Source organism: Megalobrama amblycephala, linkage group LG10, assembly GCF_018812025.1.
Source record: "Megalobrama amblycephala isolate DHTTF-2021 linkage group LG10, ASM1881202v1, whole genome shotgun sequence".
NCBI classification, from domain to species: Eukaryota; Metazoa; Chordata; class Actinopteri; order Cypriniformes; family Xenocyprididae; genus Megalobrama; species Megalobrama amblycephala.
In genome coordinates this window covers 16111067-16131033 of record NC_063053.1, presented here as the reverse complement: position 1 = coordinate 16131033, position 19967 = coordinate 16111067, and the positions used below count along the sequence as shown (strand labels likewise).

Genomic DNA, 19967 nt, shown 5'->3' with positions numbered 1-19967 from the left:
TATTTGATCCCCATCGGTTCTGTCATAGATTTTGCTTCCAAAACATAAGTTTGTGTGCCAGTAAATCAGTTTACTCAAATATACAGAAGATAACATGGGCTAACAAGCCAGAGGAACAACAGCTACTAACAGTTCAATTTATTGTGACTTCTTGGTTGTAGTTTTTACACAGCATAGTTAATATTTCTTTGCTAACTCTAGATACATTTTCTGTTAATACCATTTGATTCCATTAGCAATTGCACTCAAACTTCTGCTGATCTATAAGCTATAAAAATGTTATTTTAAACCGTTGCAGTGGTATTGAAATCCACTATTAATTTCTTAATTTAAGACACATGGAATAATACAAGTGTATTCATTTTTATACAACAGACTACAGGAAAATAAAATAAAATAACAAAAACTGCTGGGACAGTCCCAGTTGAAGAGTTGAAAACTGTTTAAAATATTTATTTATCTTCAAAGTAATGTGACTTCTGATGACTAAGGTGTTTTAGTGACCCATTACATCAATGCACTGGCTGATCTGGCCGAACGTTCATGGTCTTATAAATTTCCTTGAGAAGAAGCAGAGCTGTATCTTCAGATTCCCTGAAGAAAGAGACAAAAAGAGTCTGTATTGTATTTCACAAAATGACTAACACAATTACATAATGACAATGTTATGGAAGATCACGTACCAGTAACACAGATGACTCTGGAGTGCAAACAGGTATTCATTAAAGCTCTCGATGGGTTTCTCTTGCAGGACATAGTCAATACGATTCCCTCCATTCAGCAGGCCCACTTTTACTCGCGTCTCCTCTTCCTTCTGAGGCTCTGGACTCTCAACCATCTTACTGTCCTCTGCAAACAAACATTGAGATTCAGATTTTGATTGAGTTTGCGTTGAAGTGTGCACAGTGAACTGATGGGGCTGAGACGATATGCACTGTGGTTGACTCACCTTCCCCTTCCTGCATTTCCTCTTCCGCTTTGATCTGACTGGCGACCATGGCCAGCTGTTCGTGCAGTTGAACAGAAGAGGTGTGAGCACGAGCAAACTCATTCAGAGTCTGCCAAGCACTTTTCAGAGAGCTGATGAAGCCTTGCTTAATGTCAGAGCCCATCCTGGATAAACTCTCTTTTAATTCTGGATGCAAGACAAAAAAATTGTAATTTAATTTCGTACTTATATTTACTTATTGTTTGTTAACTATATATATATATATATATATATATATATATATATATATATATATATATATATATATATATATATATACACACACATACACACTAGTTCATCCAAAACTTTAATTTGTCATTATTTACTCACCCTCATGTCATTCCAAACCCATAAGACCTTCGTTCATCTTTGTTGAAATCCGAGAGCTTTCTGATCTGCCTAATACACAGCAACGTCATAACAAATTTCAAGGCCCAGAAAGGGAGTAAAGACTGTTAAAATAGTCCATGTGACTACAGTGGTTCAACCTTAATGTTATGAAGCAACGTTGCTGTGTATAAGGAGATCAGAAAGCTCTTGGATTTCATCAAAAATATCTTAATTTGTGTTCCTTACGGGTCTTACGGGTGTGGAACGACATGAGGGTTAGTAATTAATGACAGAATGTTCATTTTTGGGTGAGCTAACCCTTTAACTGCAAAGAAATTGTTAAATACCGAGATGAAGCCTCTTCCTCCCTTTATGATGAGGGATCAAAACCGGCTCCAGTTCAATGTCTGGTAAGATCATGGGTTCGATTCTGTATGCAACTGGATCCAGCTGAGAGCACAATATCATCAATGTATTAGCGACACAGCTAACCCTGAGAATGTTAAAGTTCCAAATCTTGTTCATTATTCTTCATTTACACTGACACTTTAGTCATAAACCATGTGATTTCCAAAAGATCAGATGCAGCTGGAGAGAAGCAGTAAACAAGCTAAGACACAACTCACTGGATGGTAGATGTTGAAGAACCCTTTGCAGGTGGGAAGCTGGTAAGACTCTTCGATTTTCTCCACCCCACGTACTGTCAGAAACATCCCGATGGGAGAGCCGAGAGCAAAGAAATTCACCGGTTCAAAGTCCAGAGCGTGATATACCACGGACACCTGGAGGAGAACAACCAAGATTGCAGAGCATGTTCACGTTTCAGTCCCACAATCAGGTTCTGACAAAATTATCTTCATTTAATCATATTGGTCCATAGATCAATTTGGGATGGTGTATATTTGAGCTTTACCTGTCCTGTGCCTATTTCAAAATAGTTGTAATCTACGTGGATTGAGGACATGTTTCTTCCCACTGGCAGTTTGCTGATGGCAGTATCTGGTGTGGGCTCTGTCTGGACAGGAGGTTGGGTCTCTTTCGGTTCCTCTTTTTCTACAATTTTCTCTTTCACAGCCTTTCGTGCAGCCTGTTGAGAAGAAAATGTGTTTCAAAGTGTCACATTAGAATGAAAAAATGAAAACCTGATGCAATATAAAGACAACGGAAAATTTGCCTGTTTTGCAGACTTCTCTTTGACAAAGTTGGCAAGTTTTTTACGTGGCCCCAGAGGAATACTCATTTCTTTTAGGTCATCTATTGTGCACAACAGCTGCAATAGAAATTGAGAAATAGCAGTGATTAGTTACTTATTGTTTTCAATATAAAATGTGTAAAAACAAATTTAAAATGCTCTCACCAGAGACTCAACATCAATCTTCTCATTTTCGAAGGTGCTCAGATACTCAGACAAACCCAGCATCTCCAGAATAGATGACATGTTGCCAATCTCCTCTTCTTCCTCTTTAGCCTCTTCCTCAGCAGCCTCTATGGTAGGCACTTCATTGGCCTGGACCACGGGACTTACCTACAACAATTAAACATAATTAAATTAAGGTCATCTTAAACTCCCACAGACAAAGGTCATGTGTTCCAGAGAAGCCATAAACAGAACATGTCATATTAATATACAACCTTAATAATCATGCATCATTTTAAGATCATCCTCAACTAAAATGTACTGATACCTGTTTCACATTAGTCGGAGCATTTCCATTGGTTACTGGATCTGATAAAGGTGAGCTGCCTTTCTGATTGGACAGCAGGTCAAAAAGTATCAAAGAGCCTATAGATTAGGAGGAAAAAATAAATTAAAAGAAAATTGTAATACAAATATGAATACTAGTTCAGTTCAATACATGGTGCTGTCACACACTATAAATGTACTCTAAGAAGTGCATCACTTCAGTTCAATTTTTATCTTACTCATTTAAGATCAATATTTCAGAGTTAAAGCATGTAAAAGGAAAGGTTTCTCACCCAAGCTGTGTCCAGCCACGGACACTCTGCCTTTGAAGTCTGGGTTTCTTTGCATGAAAAGTGCATGTAAGCGGTTTATCTCAAAAGCCACGGTGTCCATAATGGTCTGGCAGTAGGTTGGGCTGTTGTAGAAAAGCACGTCTAGGAGCGTTTCATTAGTGAAGTGACGCAAACGACCTGTGCTGGGCAGAGTAATTTTCTTTATCCTCCTACATGATTCAAAACATAAAAAGACAGAAAGAACTACTGGTAAATTACAAAACAAAACATTTATGATATTACAGACATCATCAATTCAGGCAGAAATTTACAGAGAATTCAAGTTCATAGCAGAGCCAACTGTTTGGGGAAGGAGTTTCTTAAAAAAAAAAAAAAAAAAAAAAAAAAAAAAAAAAAAATCACGTTTCTTAAAAGGGACTTCCATAGAATTTTTTTCCTACTATGGAAGTCAATGGTGTCCCAGAACTGTTCAGTCTCCCACATTCTTCAAAGTATGTTCTTTTGTGTTCAACGGAACAAAGAAATTTATACAGGTTTGGAACAACCTGAGGGTGAGTAAATTATGACAGAATTTTCATTTTTGGGTGAACTAACCCTTAAGGCATCCTTGCTGAAAAAAAGTATTAATTTCTTTAAAAATCTGTTTTATCAGAAATTTTATCAGTAATGTGTATTTTGAATAAATTTGACATTATTAAATTATATAAAATTATATATTGGTGACTGAAGGGCCTGTGCAAAAGAAAGTGATCAGCAAAAACAAAAATGGGAACAATAGTTTTAGGCCTAATATAGAGCACCCAAGTAAGGCTTGTTCTGAATGTGGCTGAACGTTGTGTCTCTACCTGTCAACCCCTGTAGCATCACCGTGCAGAGCCGTGTGCCAGTGCACAGGCAGAAACTCCACACGACTTATAACATGATCATCACGAGCCTTCTTAAAATGACTCTGCAACAACTTCAAGGACACACTGCGGAAGTCATCCACTGAAAACAAACACACAGTTTGACTTAAGCGCAATATAACAGTATGATTCGTTTTTACTGAAAGTGTTTGACTGAAATCCTTAGAAAACTGTATTCATCAGGAGACTAAACTTGCGTAACATACCACACTCCACCATGCTCCTAAACCTCAGATCACAGACGGGGCCGATGCCATGCACCATAAACACCAGATGATCCACCTGAGGCATCTCACCTACACAGGAAAAGACAGTTTTCTTCAGTGATTCTGCCATGTTCTGCAATTACCTTCAAATAATACCCAAGAATCTTGAGATTGAGGGCTGTTTGATGAGTTGTATTTTGAAACAGTTTGAAAGTTGGGGGATTTTAAAATGAGAAACAGCAAAACAAATCAATTTTTTTATCTGGCTTAAATGAGAACAAAAGGCCGATTTACCATCGGGAACTTCATCATGATCATCGTCCACACCCCTCTTGACAACCCGAGGTCGGGTCTGACCGTCCTGCGTTGTGCCCCACTCATCAGGCACGGCAGACGGCTGAAACTGCACAATCACCTGAGGAACGAACCAATCATTTATGCTACAAGAAACAGTGTTTACTATAACTAGTGTCTGTTCTAAGAATACATTTACACAACGATATACTAAAAAAACAGAAACGTTTTTTACGTTTTTCATGTACAAGCAACAACGTTGTCAAAACAATCCCCGTTCACACGGATCTGCGAAAATGGTTAAAAACGCTGTATTATGCTGCCAGTCCAGTAGTTGGCAATGCCATTTTGTAAGCAACACTACACGTCTATAAACTGAACACGTAGTAAGCATGCGCATGACGTCACCATTTCCGCAAATCACGTTTTTGTAGTTTACACGGAAACGGTCACGGTATCGTCTCTGAAACCTTTTTTCAAAAGTTTGCATTTTCATGCCCCCAAAACACCATTGTCGTGTAAATGAAAGGCCAAAATACATAAAAAGTTGTCCATTATTAGTTGAAAATGATGTTGTGTAAACTGCCTTTAGAGCATTTGAAAAAGTTGTACCTTTGGATTGTGCATTACGATGGTCTCACCAGATGGGAATTCCAGTCGTCGATGCCACTGATTAGTGGTAACAGCTTTCTTATATTCGGCCTGTTTACAGCAGACATAACAGTTAAAGCAGTTAAAATGGCATCCTAATAATCAGTGTTCTGAATAACTGATGAGAAAAAAGTATTTGGGAGCACAAACCTCCAGCTTCTCACTGAACTCTTCTGAATAAGGGATGAAGCGACTGTCTGTGTCTCCTTTGTAGAACCAGGAACAGCGGCGGACCTCGGTCGGCTCTTCCTCCCAGTACACGGAGGTCCGTATGCGATCGTACAGCTGCACGTCATAGCGCCCTCCATCCGTACACACAATCACATTCTCTGGATCTGGCTGAACTGAAGGAACGGATTGCAAAGTGACTATGTTGTGAAATAGACTAAGAGTGGCCATATGCTCTTGGCATACATAGAAAAACACTAACTATTGTTTAAAAAACAAATTAAGTTACAGTGACAGAGGCATTTAGCCTAACATTACTCAACTTAGTTATCTTAAAAGTAAACAGCTGGTTTCATACATCATAAGTCAGAGAACTATTGCCAAAGTTTTGGCAGTGCCTTGTGCAATTTTTCTGCCAATTTAAGTGGGTTTGATGAAAACACTCCCTGTCTTACCAGAGTTGAACGTCTCTTCCAAGCGAATGGAATCCAGAATACTAAAGGGAAGCCAGACCATCTTTGACTCCACTTGTTTACAGTAGAACCAGTGATGTTGGATAGGTTCATAAACATTATATGTGTATGGCACCATTGAGTTGGCAGGGACCAACGGTCCAGCCATGCCAGTCGATCCAGGGGGTGGTGGAATCTGTGGTGGGGGAGGCTGAAGAATAGCAAAACAGTATAAGGACAGAGTACAATCCCTTTTTAAAACTGTTACAAAATATGCTAGGTTTATTAAACATGCTTAAAAACACACTTAATTGATAAAACTTAAACTGGCTTTTTTTCTCTCAATTTTATGAACATTACATAAGGATGCACCAATATCAATATTCTGGTCGATACAAATAGACCAGATATTTTTGTTGTTGTTGTTGTTATAGTTCATAACTGATAAAATATTCATATTTTGTATATATTAATATTAAAATTCAATATTATTTTGTCTAAATAAATTACAAATAAAATATTAAAAACTAATTTTTTTAATGTGAATTTAGTTATTACAACATTATACTGTATACTGAGTATTTATAACTAAAAATAATCAAAATTGATAGTGGTAATGGAAATAAAGTTGAAATAACATAAAATATAAATGAGATGAAATAAGAGTGAAATAAGTTTAAGCTGAAGTACTAAAATGACTAAAACTAAAACAGAAATATTAGAACAAATAGGAAAAAACACTAATAAAAATGACAAAAGAACAACAAAAGTTTTAAAAAAATAAAATGGAAAATATAATCATTCAAAATATTAATAATACTATAAGTGTATAAATAACACTAAAATATCACTATTGTACAGTATGAAAAAAATAAAGATTTGATGTTATTGTATTATTAGTGTTTTTAAAGATTAATTTTAAATGAGCATTAGATGATGGCAAAGGTAATCTATATGTAAAACAGGAATTGAGCATGAATAATTAAATACCAATATCGGCTGCTATAAATCAAATATCAATTGATTCCAATAAAAAAATAATAATAATAATAATAAAAATCTCTAATAAATGGCCAACAACCATGGCCAAGGTATCATTGCATTTCTAATATTAAAGGTGCTCTATGTGATGTCACGCGTTTTTAGGCCAAAACATTTTTTGCCACATACAGCAAACATCTCCTCACTATCCACTAGCTGCCTGTCCCCTGAACACACTGTAAAAAAACACGGTCTCTGTAGTCGCCACAAGCTCCGAAAACGGCAATAAAAACAAACTGGTGCAGCCTGCACCACGAATCATAATAAACATGCTCCAGCCAATAACCCACAAGAATAATTTTAAATGCGCGTTCATGACTGTTTCAGGAAGCACGGAGGGGAGGGGGAGGAGGAGGAGGGAGGATCTAGCTAGCCTCTGTTTTGTTTCGAACGTCAACAGAAAGTTACTCCACCCAGGATCACTTAGAGCACCTTTAACTGCAGTCAGTCTCTGTAGAAAATGAAAAACTCTGATAATGGCAGCAGATGATATTTTGAGTATGAAAGAACAAGCAAAATCTCTCTTATATGTAACTAGACAAAAATGCCATTACATGACCAACCTTGGTGAATGCTGCGGGTGGAGCCTGGAACGAGGGAGCAGGTGTCACCTGAGAATAGGGGTTTAGATGCTGGGGTGTTTGGCTGGGGGGCTGCTGCTGTAATTCAGGAGCCATGAGATAGGGACTAGCTTTGCTACTGGCAGCTGTGTGACGGTAAGGATTATAGGACTGCTGGGAGCTCTGCGGAGGAGGAGTCGGTGCATTAGGCGGAGGAGTGTATGTACCCACAGGAGTCTGATTAGCAACAGTGCCATACTGCTGAATGGGGTTCATGTGAGATATTGGTGGGTTTAGAGGGAGACTAGCTGCAATGGATACAGGTGACGGGCCTGTTGTTGATGGAACGACAGTGGCAGGTGGAGGCGGGCATGGCTGTTGCCCAATAGAAGCAAACGGGTCGCTGCTGTTGGTGGTGCTTGAGAAATAATTGAACGTCGAGGCCTGAGGAGCTGCTGATGACGTCTGACCAAGAAAACTGTCTTCTTCTCCAACTTCACTGGCATCATCTTTACAGAGGATGACATAAAGAAATGTACAAATTTATAGTTTAGAATATTAGTATATGATATTAATATATATCAGTATTTATATTATACTATTAGTATAAAGAAATACACAAACTTAATTTATTCGGTTAGTTGGAAATATAATAATAATAAAAATAATAAATGTCATAAATGCTAAGCATTTTATTTTCTTAATTTTAAATTAATTTTTAAAAATTAAATATAAATTACAGTGCACTCAGGCTATAATAAATACTGCCCTGGATTTAATCTGTCTTCCTGCAATAATAAAACCCCTCAAAATTAAAAACAAAACTAAGCTTAAAAAAATGAAATAATTAGCAATACAAATTTATTAAAATTATTATCCATTGCTGTGATGTTTTTAATCTATTCACAGGTGAAATATGAATATGAAAAGTGGAGCTTCAGGATGAAGACTGACTTTGATATTTCCAGATTTTATAAATGTTTTCATAAATATCAGTTAGAGCATATGAGGAGAAATGCATATGGCATTTTTTAAAAATGAACCTTGTCATTTCAGGACATATTAGTAATGGTTCTTCAAAAGATACAGATGTATATTTCTGTGTTCCTATAATATATAATGTAATTTAAATTAAGTTTTGGTGTGATGACAGGTGGTTTCAGGGACAGTGAGTGATAATGTGATGCAAATCTTATCATTTTGATGAAGCGAAATGGCAGTTTTGAGTTAAGATCATAGTAATTGAAAACTGATTAATTTCACACTGAAAACGTTACCGTTTAGTGTATATTTGCCCTGTATATAAAAGTGAGTGTAACGTCAACTGTTCTCCTTTACTAATCAAACAAATAAAATAAATACAAAATTCATAAAATATCTGACAACAGTAAAAACGGGAAATTCTGTTTACTGGATTTAAGAGTAAAATAACCTTATAGAAAGCATGAGCTAATTATCATAAAGAGCAGAGACCTTTGAGCTGAAAAAAAGAGGAAAGCTAACATCACTAGCCACGTAAAGCAGCTCATTTGAAGACTTTATAAGCTCACCTCCGGATAAAACCGCCGGGCCGGTGGCCTGACTGACCGGTAAAAACGGCAGGCTGAAGTTGAACTCCGGTGCTCCTGAAAACAGCAGATTTGAGCCGCTGTTAGGGATGTTATTGGCTTTCCTATCAGCCATTTTCAATAAAATATTACACGTAGCTTGTCCTCCAGTCGGAACAGGCAGAGCTTTTTTACAACACTTCCTGGTTCGTCACTGTGGAGATAAAGGGGTTCTCTGGATTTTCACAGATCTGTGCTTCATTGATCGTCTGAAAGGTTCATTCAGTCATCGACTCTGATGACTAGTGCTTGACATACAGATTTGCGTCACGTTGACGTACTAAGGCAAAAGTAATCAACGACAAACAACGTCGATAGTTTAATTTCTTTCGTTTTCTTTTAAAAACAGTCGTGATGCTAGAAAGCAAAAGTACTTTCAAAACGCTAATGAATATTTACATAAAATATGTACAAACATGTACAACAACTTCTTACTCGAATGGTTGAATAAATGCCAAATTTCAAACAGAATTTTCTGGAAACACTCTGAATTCATCAATCATCTTGGTTCTTGAACATAACTAACTAACTTATTTATTATTGTAACTTAATGTAAATATTTATATATAATTCTGAATTATATTTTTATATAAATATTTAATATTTACTTTAATATAAACATTGTTTGTAGAAAGGGTTTGACTAATTACTACTTTGTTTACTAAAGCCACTATCGGTGAACTACTGTCTAGTCTTCTTGACGAAGACTAGACAGTAGCGAAGCAAACATGCCCCCCCTGGTCACATGGTCGTTTTTATGACGCAATTTTCCCGCCACGGCGTATTGTGCGGCGCTGAACTCTGGAACGTGCTTGTTGTAGTTCTTGTCAAAGCAGTATTAGTTTTAACTTTTGTGAGTTTCTTAATCCTGCAGCGATGCCTACGGTTCACGACTGGATCAATAATCCACTGGGTGTCGTTGACGGGATGTTCGGTAAGAAGCAGCAGTCAAAATGTGTTTTTCCTACTAATTCGCATTTCGAAGAGGAGCATGTGATCATCATTATGTGCTATGATTTTTAAAGTTTAACTTGCATATACTGACCTGAATTATACTGTAAATAACCATGCTAAAAGCGATTATGCTTTGTGTTCCTACAGCCCAGAGTCACTCCAGTCCAGACTGGGAGAAGAAAGTTGTGGAGTATTTCAAAGAGAAACTGAAACTTAACGATGCTCACACATGGGTAAGTTAAGTGTTAAAATCATATTTGCTCTGGTATTTTTAGTGTTTTGACACATGTTAATAGCTTAGTGAAGAGTTTTTGCAAAAGTAAAGGAATCTAACTGGAATCTAAGGAGTCATCTGTGTTCTGATATGAGGAGTGGTTTGTTTTGACAGATGGCATAGATATCATGCAATAGACTTTATTGGAAATTATTAGTGTCATTCATCTGCTGGTTTTTCTAGGTTCCATCTCTGAATGATGTTCCCCTGCACTACCTGAAGCCTAATAGTCTTGTGAAATTCCGTTGCATGGTCCAAGATATGTTTGATCCGGAATTTTTCATGGGTGTTTATGAGATGAATGATCCCACATCAAACTCTAAAGTAAGTACTACTAAACCTGTCTGATTTAAAAATCCATTTGCTCAGGTTTTTTCTCAAACATAATGGTATACATAAATACAGTCCATTAATTCCACCTGGGAATTTTGAGATAAAAGGCCTGTTTGAATAATTTCTAAACCTGTCCTTACAGCAGGTGAAATGTGGAAAATACAAAGATGTCACAGAGTGTGGGGTGAGTAAATATTTGCCTTGTTAACTAACAAAGAGCACAGGCCAATGCATTTATGTACTAAGCCTTATATAAATGCATGTTTATGTTCAAATTCTGGGTATGATTTTTATGGTTTTGGTCAAATTGACCCTAATTTGATTCAATACAATTGATCAAAAATCACACTATTAAAAAAAGCAATACCAGCAAACCATTAACATTAATAAACTTTTATTTGTTCATGAACTTATGAATATTATAAGAAATATTTTTTTAAAAATTACTTTTTTAAACAGAAGTGTGGAAAAGCACTTCTTCTGTGTGCTTTCCTGAAGCTCAAACAGTAGAGCAAAGCAACACCAAGATAGTGGGTTCAAATCTTTATGAACTGAACATGCATTAAATGGTAAAAATGTGTGCTATCAATGCAGTGTAAGTTTCTTCTGATTAAAGTGTCTCCCAATAGCATAAATGCAAATGCCCTCAGAGGGTAGTTGAGAAACTGACATGACAAAGTACATCAAAAAAGATTTTATTTTGGGTCTGTGCAGCTGCCTTTAAAGGGATAGTTCACCCAAAAATGGGTGAGAACATGAATATCCTTATGACATTCCAAACCTGTAAGATTTTCGTTCATCTTTGGAACATAAATGAAGATGTCCTTCAATAGACAGCTACGCAACTACCACTTTGACGCTTCAAAAATGTTCATAAAGAGATGCTAAAACTAATTCGTATGAATTGAGCGGTTTAGTCCAAATTTTCTAAAGAGACTCGATCGCTTTTATATGATGAACAGATTGAATTTAGGCTTTTATTCACACATTATCACTGATCATTGAACATAAACGGTCTAAATTCAATCTTTTCATCATATAACACGATCACGCCTCTTCAGAAAATTTGGACTAAACCGCTCAATTCATATGGATTAGTTTACAATCGCTTAATGAACTTTTTGAAGAGTCAAAGTGGTAGTTGTGTAGCTTTCTATGGAGGGACAGAAAGCTCTCAGATTTAATAAAAAATATCTTAATTTGTGTTCCAAAGATGAACGAAGGTCTTACGGGTTTGGAACGACATGAGGATGAGTAATTAATGACAGAATTTTCATTTTTGGGTGAACTAACCCTTTAAATAGACATAAGCAACTGGACTTTATATCAGCAGGTGGACTTTAACTCAAGAAACACAGTGACGTCAGAGAGACAGACGTTTTATTGTGTCCCCATCCCGGGAGAATCTCAGTGGGTCAAGGAAATATCCTTTATAAGGACCAAAGAACTATCTTGTTTACACTTAGGATTCTACCAGCGTTTTCACCAAATATTATTGTTGGTTTCTCTTCATCCTTATTGACCAATATGGTAGTTCATCTATCCTTAACGGCTCAGAACATCTACGCCGGCACCAGTCAGGCACGAGTGGTGCCCTCCACTTCCTATGTCCCGAACAGGCATAAGCGCAGCTATGAGGAAGACGATGAGATGGACACACAGCCCCAACAGATGAAAGATGTCAGTCAAGGTAAGAAGGAAAAATTAACTTTATCGGTCTGAAAAATGAATTTCCAGTGAGTATGTGGAAATTTATCAAGTATACGGGTTCATGTTCAAGATTTAAAATTTGACATTTTTCTTCAAACAGGAGCTCACAGCTTTGTGGAGTCTCATGGCAACATGGAGCCGAAGCGTCAGGAGACAAAAGCCCCCAGTCAGGACTCGTCCCCAACACACTGCACATCCAGTCTGGACCTCAACTTCCCTTTGCCTGAAGAAAAGGGCCCAGCCTGCCTTGTTAAGGTTTAACTGGTCCTTCATTTTAAACTCTTAAACCATCATCTTGACAGACATTCAATTAAATTTTTTTTTTTTTTGCAGGTCGTCATTTTTAATGCATACTTTTTAGACTAACACTATAATCAAGTTGTCTTGAGCAGGCACATGTTAACATTGTAATTTGCTTGCTATAATATGATGGTTTGCTCCATTGGATTGTTCCCCACCTACACAGACAGTCGTGTAACTTGGCCATCTTCTGTAATTGGCAGGTATATGAGAACTGGGACAGTTTCAAACTGAATGACATGTTGGAAGTATTTGGCATCCTTTCTGTGGACCCTGCCTTGAGTGTGATTGCAGATGAAAGGTAATCTGCAGCCTTTTTTGATGGTTGTAATTGCAATAGGAGATTCTCTATGATTAAACTGTAATATATTGTTTATTTCCTGCTTTCAGAGAGGCGTCTTCACTGCTGGACCCCACAGAAGGCATGGAGACTGTGGAGGAGCAAAGAGTTCACAGCCCGCCAGCATCCCTTGTACCACGACTGCACATGCTTTATGCCCAGCCTCTAGTGCACAACAACCCACTACTGCCCTCTAGTGCCTTGGAGAATAATGGAGACCGTAAGACATCACTCTTATGGATCAGTGAATTAGGTCTTGCAGTGTAAATTGGTGTTGTTTTAGTATTATTTATATACTATTATAGCAGACATTCCACTTTGCCCAGAAGTTCTGTGAGTCTCGACCGCAAATTAAATGCAATATCCAAGAAATCTAGCCTGTTTTCACCTGGTGTTAAGATGCGTTTTTTGTGATTCGATCACAGGTGGGCAGCCAAGATGCTTTACCGTTTACACCTGCCATTATCGTGCATTTCAAATGCATCTCCTGTGAACTCTTGCATTTGTATTTCTTCAAGACCTTCCCCTTTCGTCACACTCTACATAACTTTCTATTTTGGGGCATGGATACTATTGAATGAACGAATCCATGTTACGCAGCTTACAAGAATGAATATAACATAATGTTATGAACATTATGTTATGAATTAGTTAATTCATTTTTGTACTTAAACTTATTTAAAGGTGCCCTAGAACTTTTTTTTAAAAGATGCAATATAAGTCTAAGGTGTCCCCTGAATGTGTCTGTGAAGTTTCAGCTCAAAATACCTCATAGATTTTTTTAAATTAATTTTTTTTAACTGCCTATTTTGGGGCATAATTAGAAATGAGCCGATTCAGGGTGTGTGGCCCTTTAATTCTCATGCTCGCGCTTGCCCTGGACAACATAAAAAAAGTTCAAACAGCTAATATAACCCTCAAAATGGATCTTTACAAAGTGTTTGTCATGCAGCATGTCTAATCGCGTAAGTACAGTGTTTATTTTGATGTTTACATTGATTCTGAATGAGTTTGAGGCTATGCTCCGTGGCTAACGGCTAATGCTGCACTGTTGGAGAGATTTATAGAGAATGAAGTTGTTTATGAATTATACAGACTGCAAGTGTTTAAAAATGAAAATAGCGACGGCTCTTGTCTCTGTGAATACAGTAAGAAACGATGGTAACTTTAACCACATTTAACAGTACATTAGCAACATGCTAACGAAACATTTAGAAAGACAATTTACAAATATCACTAAAAATGTCATGTTATCATGAATCATGTCATTTATTATTGCTCCATCTGCCATTTTTTGCTATTGTCCTTGCTTGCTTACCTAGTCTGTTGATTCAGCTCTGCACATCCAGACGTTAATACTGGCTGCCCTTGTGTAATGCCTCGATCATGGGCTGGCATATGCAAATATTGGGGGCGTACACCCCGACTGTTACGTAACAGTCGGTGTTATGTTGAGATTCGCCTGTTCTTCGGAGGTCTTTTAAACAAATGAGATTTATATAAGGAGGAGGAAACAATGGAGTTTGAGACTCACTGTATGTCTTTTCCATGTACTGAACTCTTGTTATTCAACTATGCTGAGGTAAATTAAATTTTTGAATCTAAGGCACCTTTAATTTCAGTTAGTTGCCAAAGTACAGTGGGGCATTGCTGCCACATACATCTCGTAATAAGGAGATGTAATGTCGTGTACACGTCACGTACAAAATGTCATTTTAATGGCATAACATCTCATTATTATGAGAAAATGTCGTTTTAACGACCTATCTCGTTATTACAAGAAAAGATGCTGTTTTAATGGCATGATATCTCATTATTGTAAAGATGTTGTATTAATGACATAATGTCTCATTATTATGACATAATTAATATTATATATGTGGCAGCAATGCACCACCTTACCAAAGCAACATTTCAAATTTTTCATCTAATCATTTATTTTATTTCAGTGGTATTTCAATTAACGAAAAGTGATTTTTAATATAAGTAACAACACTGGTGTAAATGCAGTTGAGTAGAGCTGCAACTGTCTATTATCATTTAATATTAATGACATTATATTGACAAGAAGATTAAAGTCTTGTCAATATTAAAAAAAAAATAAAATACACAAGAAGAAAATCGTTGTTAATTTCTGACTATTTACTTGAACATGTATTAATACTTTTATTAAGAAATTATAATAATAATGAAATTTATTATAATTTTTAATTCTTATTACAATAATATTTTTTTGTGGTATCAAAGTTGGTAGATAGAGTTGTGAATTTTTAGTATTAGCATCAACTATAGACATTTTGTATTGTGACAACCCTGTCTGTGTATGCTGTCTTCAGATTTAAGCAGTGTTCATGGGGAACTGGCTTCAGTCAGAGCAGAGCTGCTCACCTTCCTCACACATGTCCTGTTGGGGGATTCCCTTGCTGCAGAGTACCTCATTCTCCATCTCATCTCCAATGTGTACGTTTCTCATTTCGAGTGGCTTTGTTGCATGTCTGAAGTATGACTTTCTGTAGCATGCAGTCCCCGTTTAATTTATGGCACCAATTTAAGCATTTATATTGTATACTTCGGAAAGTCTTATGCCACCTATTTGCTAGATGTATTATGATCATTTTCCACAGTGACATGTTTCTTACGCAAACAAACTTAGCCACAGTCCTTCAGACTACACACCTTGAAGTTTGCACTGTGTCTTAATTTTAGGTACAGCAGACGGGATGTTCTTCCTTTGGGCAAATTCACATTGAATCTCAGCGGCTGTCCTCACAGCTCTCCATACACCGAGCATCTCTACAAGGTCATCCAACAGCTCGTGCCATCTGTAAGTCACTAGATGTATCTTCGAATTATATTACTTCTCTCGTAGAAATAATTGATTAAATACTGTAATAATAGAAGCTGCCATTATTACTACTACTACTACTACTACTACTATTAAATTTAATTCCCCTTTCTTGGTAGTCATTCCGGCTATGCATGAGTCTGCACAATATGAACAACCAACGCATGGTGCCCCGGAAAGATTACACTGCTAACCGCCTGGTGAGTGGAACTCTTCAGCTGGCCAATAACACGTCGCTGTTTCTGGATGAGACACAGCTGGAGCAGGGCCAACTGGATACCACAGGTGAGAGCACTGATTATAGCAGGGAAAAGTAGTGTGCTGACTAGACAAGACAATAGGAGTCCAAAAGTCTGAGACCACATAAGCTACATTTACATGCAACCTATAATCCATTTATAATCTTCTTTATGGCTCAGTCGGACTGAAAAGAATTAATGCAAACACCTCAATCCAATTGAAATTATGCACATGCACAGTGCTGTGATGCATGTGTGTCAATATGCTTCTTGCAAACATTCATATTATGTGAAGGAGACAGAATATCTGCTGCATGTTTACTGATACATTTTTTTACTGATATATATATATATATATATATATATATATATATATATATATATATATATATATATATATATATATATATATATATATATATATATATATATATATATATATATATATATATATATATTTATACAGAACACATGTAATGCACATTTAAATGAATATGTGAATCGGATTGCAAAGTTTAGATTGACTTTTAGAACTTTCAAAAACAGCTTTCAGAATCTGAAATCATGTTGCATTAATTCAGACTGACAATGCATGACAATGCATTGTTCTCATCATGTTGGAGAACATGATTATCAGGTTTTGCACAAACGTGGAGTTTATGCAGCTTGAGTTCTGTTGACAGTGGCAAAAGAGAGACTAAAATTCTGAGACATTCTGAAATTTTTGTCCACTAACTGAATAAATAATGTGTAACTTTAAAAGCCATATAAATTTAAAGAAATCATGATCTCAAACTTTTAGACTTTAGTGTATGAACAGTAGTTTATTGTCTGTCAGGAAGTGGGTGCTTGTGGTTTTGATACATTCATGTATTTCTGCTTCTAAAAGTATTTTTATTCATAATGAGATGTGCATAGACTTAGTTGTTCTTTTGCCAAATTTACACTACAGGAGTGGCATAGAAAGTACTTCTGAAGTGGCATTTAGGTGTCTTCACAGACTTTTTAATGCTGCTCAAAGGTGGCATAAATGCATTTACACTATCACAACTATGCTTTCATACTGAGGGATGAGGCAGGACAGAGCAGGCATAATTTAGCATTGCATCAGTACACTGAATTTTAAGCAGGCATGGAGCAGTCTTAACTTTGGATTGCCTTTCGAATTGAGTCTTCATCAATAGTCTTGACATTCTATGTTAATATCAGTACACTCATCATCCAGCCTCTGTCAGAGACCGTTAATGCTAGAAGGAAGTGTAAACATCCTTTTCTGAAGCAGCTGGCATTTACTTTTAGACTGCATTGCTCTGTTGTTCAGTGCATTTATCTTAGAGACACAAGGCTTTGTGTGCTGTCTGTTCCAGGTGTAGGTGTGCGGAATATCACTGCGCTGGGGAACCTGATCTCCTGGCAGAAGGTTGATTACGACTTCAACTACCACCAGATGGAATTCCCCTGCAATATTAACGTGCTTATCGCATCCGAGGGCCGATCGCTCCTCCCGGTAAGAACATCAGGCCTGGGTCCCTTTCAGCGTTTTATTATTAAAATATTACCCACATGTATTTGGGGACGAATTAGAGAGACCCACATCTTAATTTCCAACAGGTGGAAATGACTTGGGTTGAATGCCTCTCCCATGGGAGTTTCCATCAGGCAGTTGTAAAGATGGCCTAGTATTTCCATTACAGTCCACAGGGTTGTCGTCAGCTCCCTGGCTGGGCTCTTATCGTGGCTTTGCCGTGATGCTAACAGCCTGTGGAATGCTCTGTGCTATTCCTGTACGTCAGCTCTCTCTAGTTGCTATGGTGGCAACTCTATCGAAAGGACATTAGAGGGAGAGGGCAGCACGAGCCACTTATTTAATGGCATGAAAGCTTGATACACAGTATTTTATAAAGTTTAAAAAGGCACTAAAGGTTTAGCAGGGGCAATTTCATGACTCTTTAATGGCTTGGCATTTCTACAAATGAGAATTTGAAATATCACGGTCGTTTCAAAAACATTCCACAGTAGAACAAGCAACATTTAAATGAGGTTTTGAAGAGACTTTCTTCTCTGCTTTCTCAGTCTGACTGTCAGGTTCACCTACGACCCACCCTTAATCCACCTAACCTGGAGGAGTACCTGAGTGCGGTGCAGGTGGCGCAGGTTCCATCTCAGCTCAACAAGTATCGCATGTATCTGAGCATGGCACGTGCCCTGAACTACACCATTTCAGATGAGATCACAAAGGTCAGGATTTTGTCTATGGCTGTCCAGATGTTTATGATGATTAAATGTCTTTGCTGAACTGCATACTACTCTTACTGTTTCTACCATAGAAAGATAACGTAAAAGCAGAGTAAGAGTAATATGTTTCAGATTCAGCACTTGTTTCATGGTTGATGGTCTTGATCTGTAGGCAGTAGAAGAGGACTTTGTTGAAATGCGAAAAGATGACCCTCAGAGTATGTCTGCGGAAGACCTTCATAGATTGCTGGTTGTTGCGAGGTGAGATTTTAATTGCCTTTTTGCAGCTAATCTAGTTCTGTTAACCATAATAAGATAATTAAATACCAATTTGTATTGTTTCAGGTTGCTGTCGTTAAGTCACGGGCAGAACACACTCTCTAGAGAGGGCTGGATGAAAGCCAAGCAGCTAGAAGCCTTGAGAACAAGTCGAACACAGCAGCAGAAATGTGTGAACGGAAACGAGCCTTAAAATATATTGCTATTTACAAATACTTTAACAGTAACCATACTTGTTAATATTTTGGATTTAAATGTAATGTTTTCATATGGCATGACTTTTTGTACAGTTTTTTTTTTTTTTATACTTCATTTTAAATTTGTGGGAAACCTTACAGACACTGGTGAAGTAGATTTTTGATGTATGCATTGTTAAATTTTGATTTTGGTACTTGCATTGTATATAAACATTTATATGCAAATGCAGACATGTGACAAAGAATAAACTGCCTTACAGCAAACATGTACACTTATGGCACAAGGGTATTAGGAAAAATAAAGTTTTGAGAACTTTGCATATATAGTCTTACTTAAAATTTGGGGTAACAATTTATAATAAGGTTCCATTTGTTAACATTTAACTCCATTAGTTAAGATGAACAATGAAAAATACTGAAGCATTTATTTATCTTAATGTTAATTTCAACACTTACTAATATCTCTATTACTAAAATCACAATTTCTATCTGTTAATACTTAATGGTCCTGAAGTAACTTCAATTAACAATGCACCACTGTGTTTTTAATGTTAACAAAGATTAATAAATGCTGTAACAAATCCATTGCTCGTTAATGCATTATCTAATGGGAAGTTAAGTGCTACCAAATATGAGAATGACAATAGCAATCTATACTAATAATTATCAATTAAAATCATGCAATTGAAAAGCCTTACAAGGAGGTTCATCGGGATGGTTTGAGTTAATAGCAAAAGCCTAAAAGTGCCAATGCTGACACGTTAATGTTGAATGTCTTGGGCAATGCAACACCAGTCTATTCCTCTCTTATAACCTGAGTGTAGGAGCCACAAACCTCTCACACTGCATCTGAATGCTAAAAATGTAATACAGTGTAGCTCAGAGGAGTCAAGAGGTCGTCACTGGGAGGAACCACATACTGACACTGTAAGGAGAGTTTATTGTGAGATCAGTGAGTGGTGTGTTAGGAAAAAACATTTTTCAAGTGATATCTGTAGTATTTGGTGAAGAAAGTCTCCAAAAGCTAAAAATTAAGCTAGTGAAAGCTTGTTCTAATTAAGCTGTCATCAAAGTTGTGA

At 36.9% G+C, this 19967-nt stretch overlaps 2 protein-coding genes across 5 annotated transcripts; one reads left to right on the top strand and one right to left on the bottom strand.

Annotated features, from left to right (window-relative positions):
* Positions 1-123: 123 nt before the first annotated feature.
* On the bottom strand, positions 124-9415 carry LOC125276925 (SEC23 interacting protein). The gene is made up of 18 exons (XM_048204913.1): positions 9126-9415; positions 7579-8084; positions 5978-6185; positions 5505-5698; positions 5316-5405; positions 4704-4824; positions 4410-4499; positions 4144-4285; positions 3299-3507; positions 3007-3104; positions 2679-2846; positions 2496-2591; positions 2235-2408; positions 1948-2103; positions 1669-1771; positions 950-1135; positions 684-849; positions 124-594 (listed from the first exon to the last, which is right to left on the bottom strand). Exons 1-18 carry the CDS (start codon positions 9256-9258, stop codon positions 513-515), a joined length of 2922 nt encoding a protein of 973 aa, XP_048060870.1. The 5' UTR covers positions 9259-9415; the 3' UTR covers positions 124-512.
* A 487-nt stretch (positions 9416-9902) lies between these two features.
* Positions 9903-19206, top strand: LOC125276926 (minichromosome maintenance complex binding protein). 4 transcript variants are annotated; one of them, XM_048204917.1, is made up of 16 exons: positions 9903-10116; positions 10284-10369; positions 10594-10734; positions 10886-10927; positions 12077-12166; positions 12310-12433; positions 12554-12708; positions 12957-13054; positions 13144-13313; positions 15430-15553; positions 15800-15917; positions 16058-16223; positions 17551-17684; positions 18251-18415; positions 18585-18673; positions 18758-19206. In XM_048204917.1, the coding sequence occupies exons 1-16, from the start codon at positions 10059-10061 to the stop codon at positions 18882-18884; spliced, it is 1887 nt and encodes a 628-aa protein (XP_048060874.1). In that variant the 5' UTR covers positions 9903-10058; the 3' UTR covers positions 18885-19206. The 4 variants fall into 4 exon arrangements, with proteins under 4 accessions (XP_048060874.1, XP_048060873.1, XP_048060872.1 ...); XM_048204916.1 differs by having other exon boundaries at positions 9904-10116; positions 12074-12166; XM_048204915.1 differs by having other exon boundaries at positions 9905-10116; positions 12304-12433.
* The last annotated feature ends 761 nt before the right edge of the window (positions 19207-19967 follow it).

Coding starts and splice junctions, on each gene's coding strand:
- LOC125276925 (XM_048204913.1), bottom strand. CDS start 9,258: ATGGCTGATAGGAAAGCCAATAACATCCCTAACAGCGGCTCAAATCTG. Junction 5,699..5,977: donor GGAAGAGACGTTCAACTCTG/GTAAGACAGGGA, acceptor CCGTTCCTTCAG/TTCAGCCAGATCCAGAGAAT. Junction 3,508..4,143: donor GATGCTACAGGGGTTGACAG/GTAGAGACACAA, acceptor TGAATCATGTAG/GAGGATAAAGAAAATTACTC.
- LOC125276926 (XM_048204914.1), top strand. CDS start 10,059: ATGCCTACGGTTCACGACTGGATCAATAATCCACTGGGTGTCGTTGAC. Junction 10,370..10,593: donor TTAACGATGCTCACACATGG/GTAAGTTAAGTG, acceptor TGGTTTTTCTAG/GTTCCATCTCTGAATGATGT. Junction 12,709..12,956: donor GCCCAGCCTGCCTTGTTAAG/GTTTAACTGGTC, acceptor TGTAATTGGCAG/GTATATGAGAACTGGGACAG.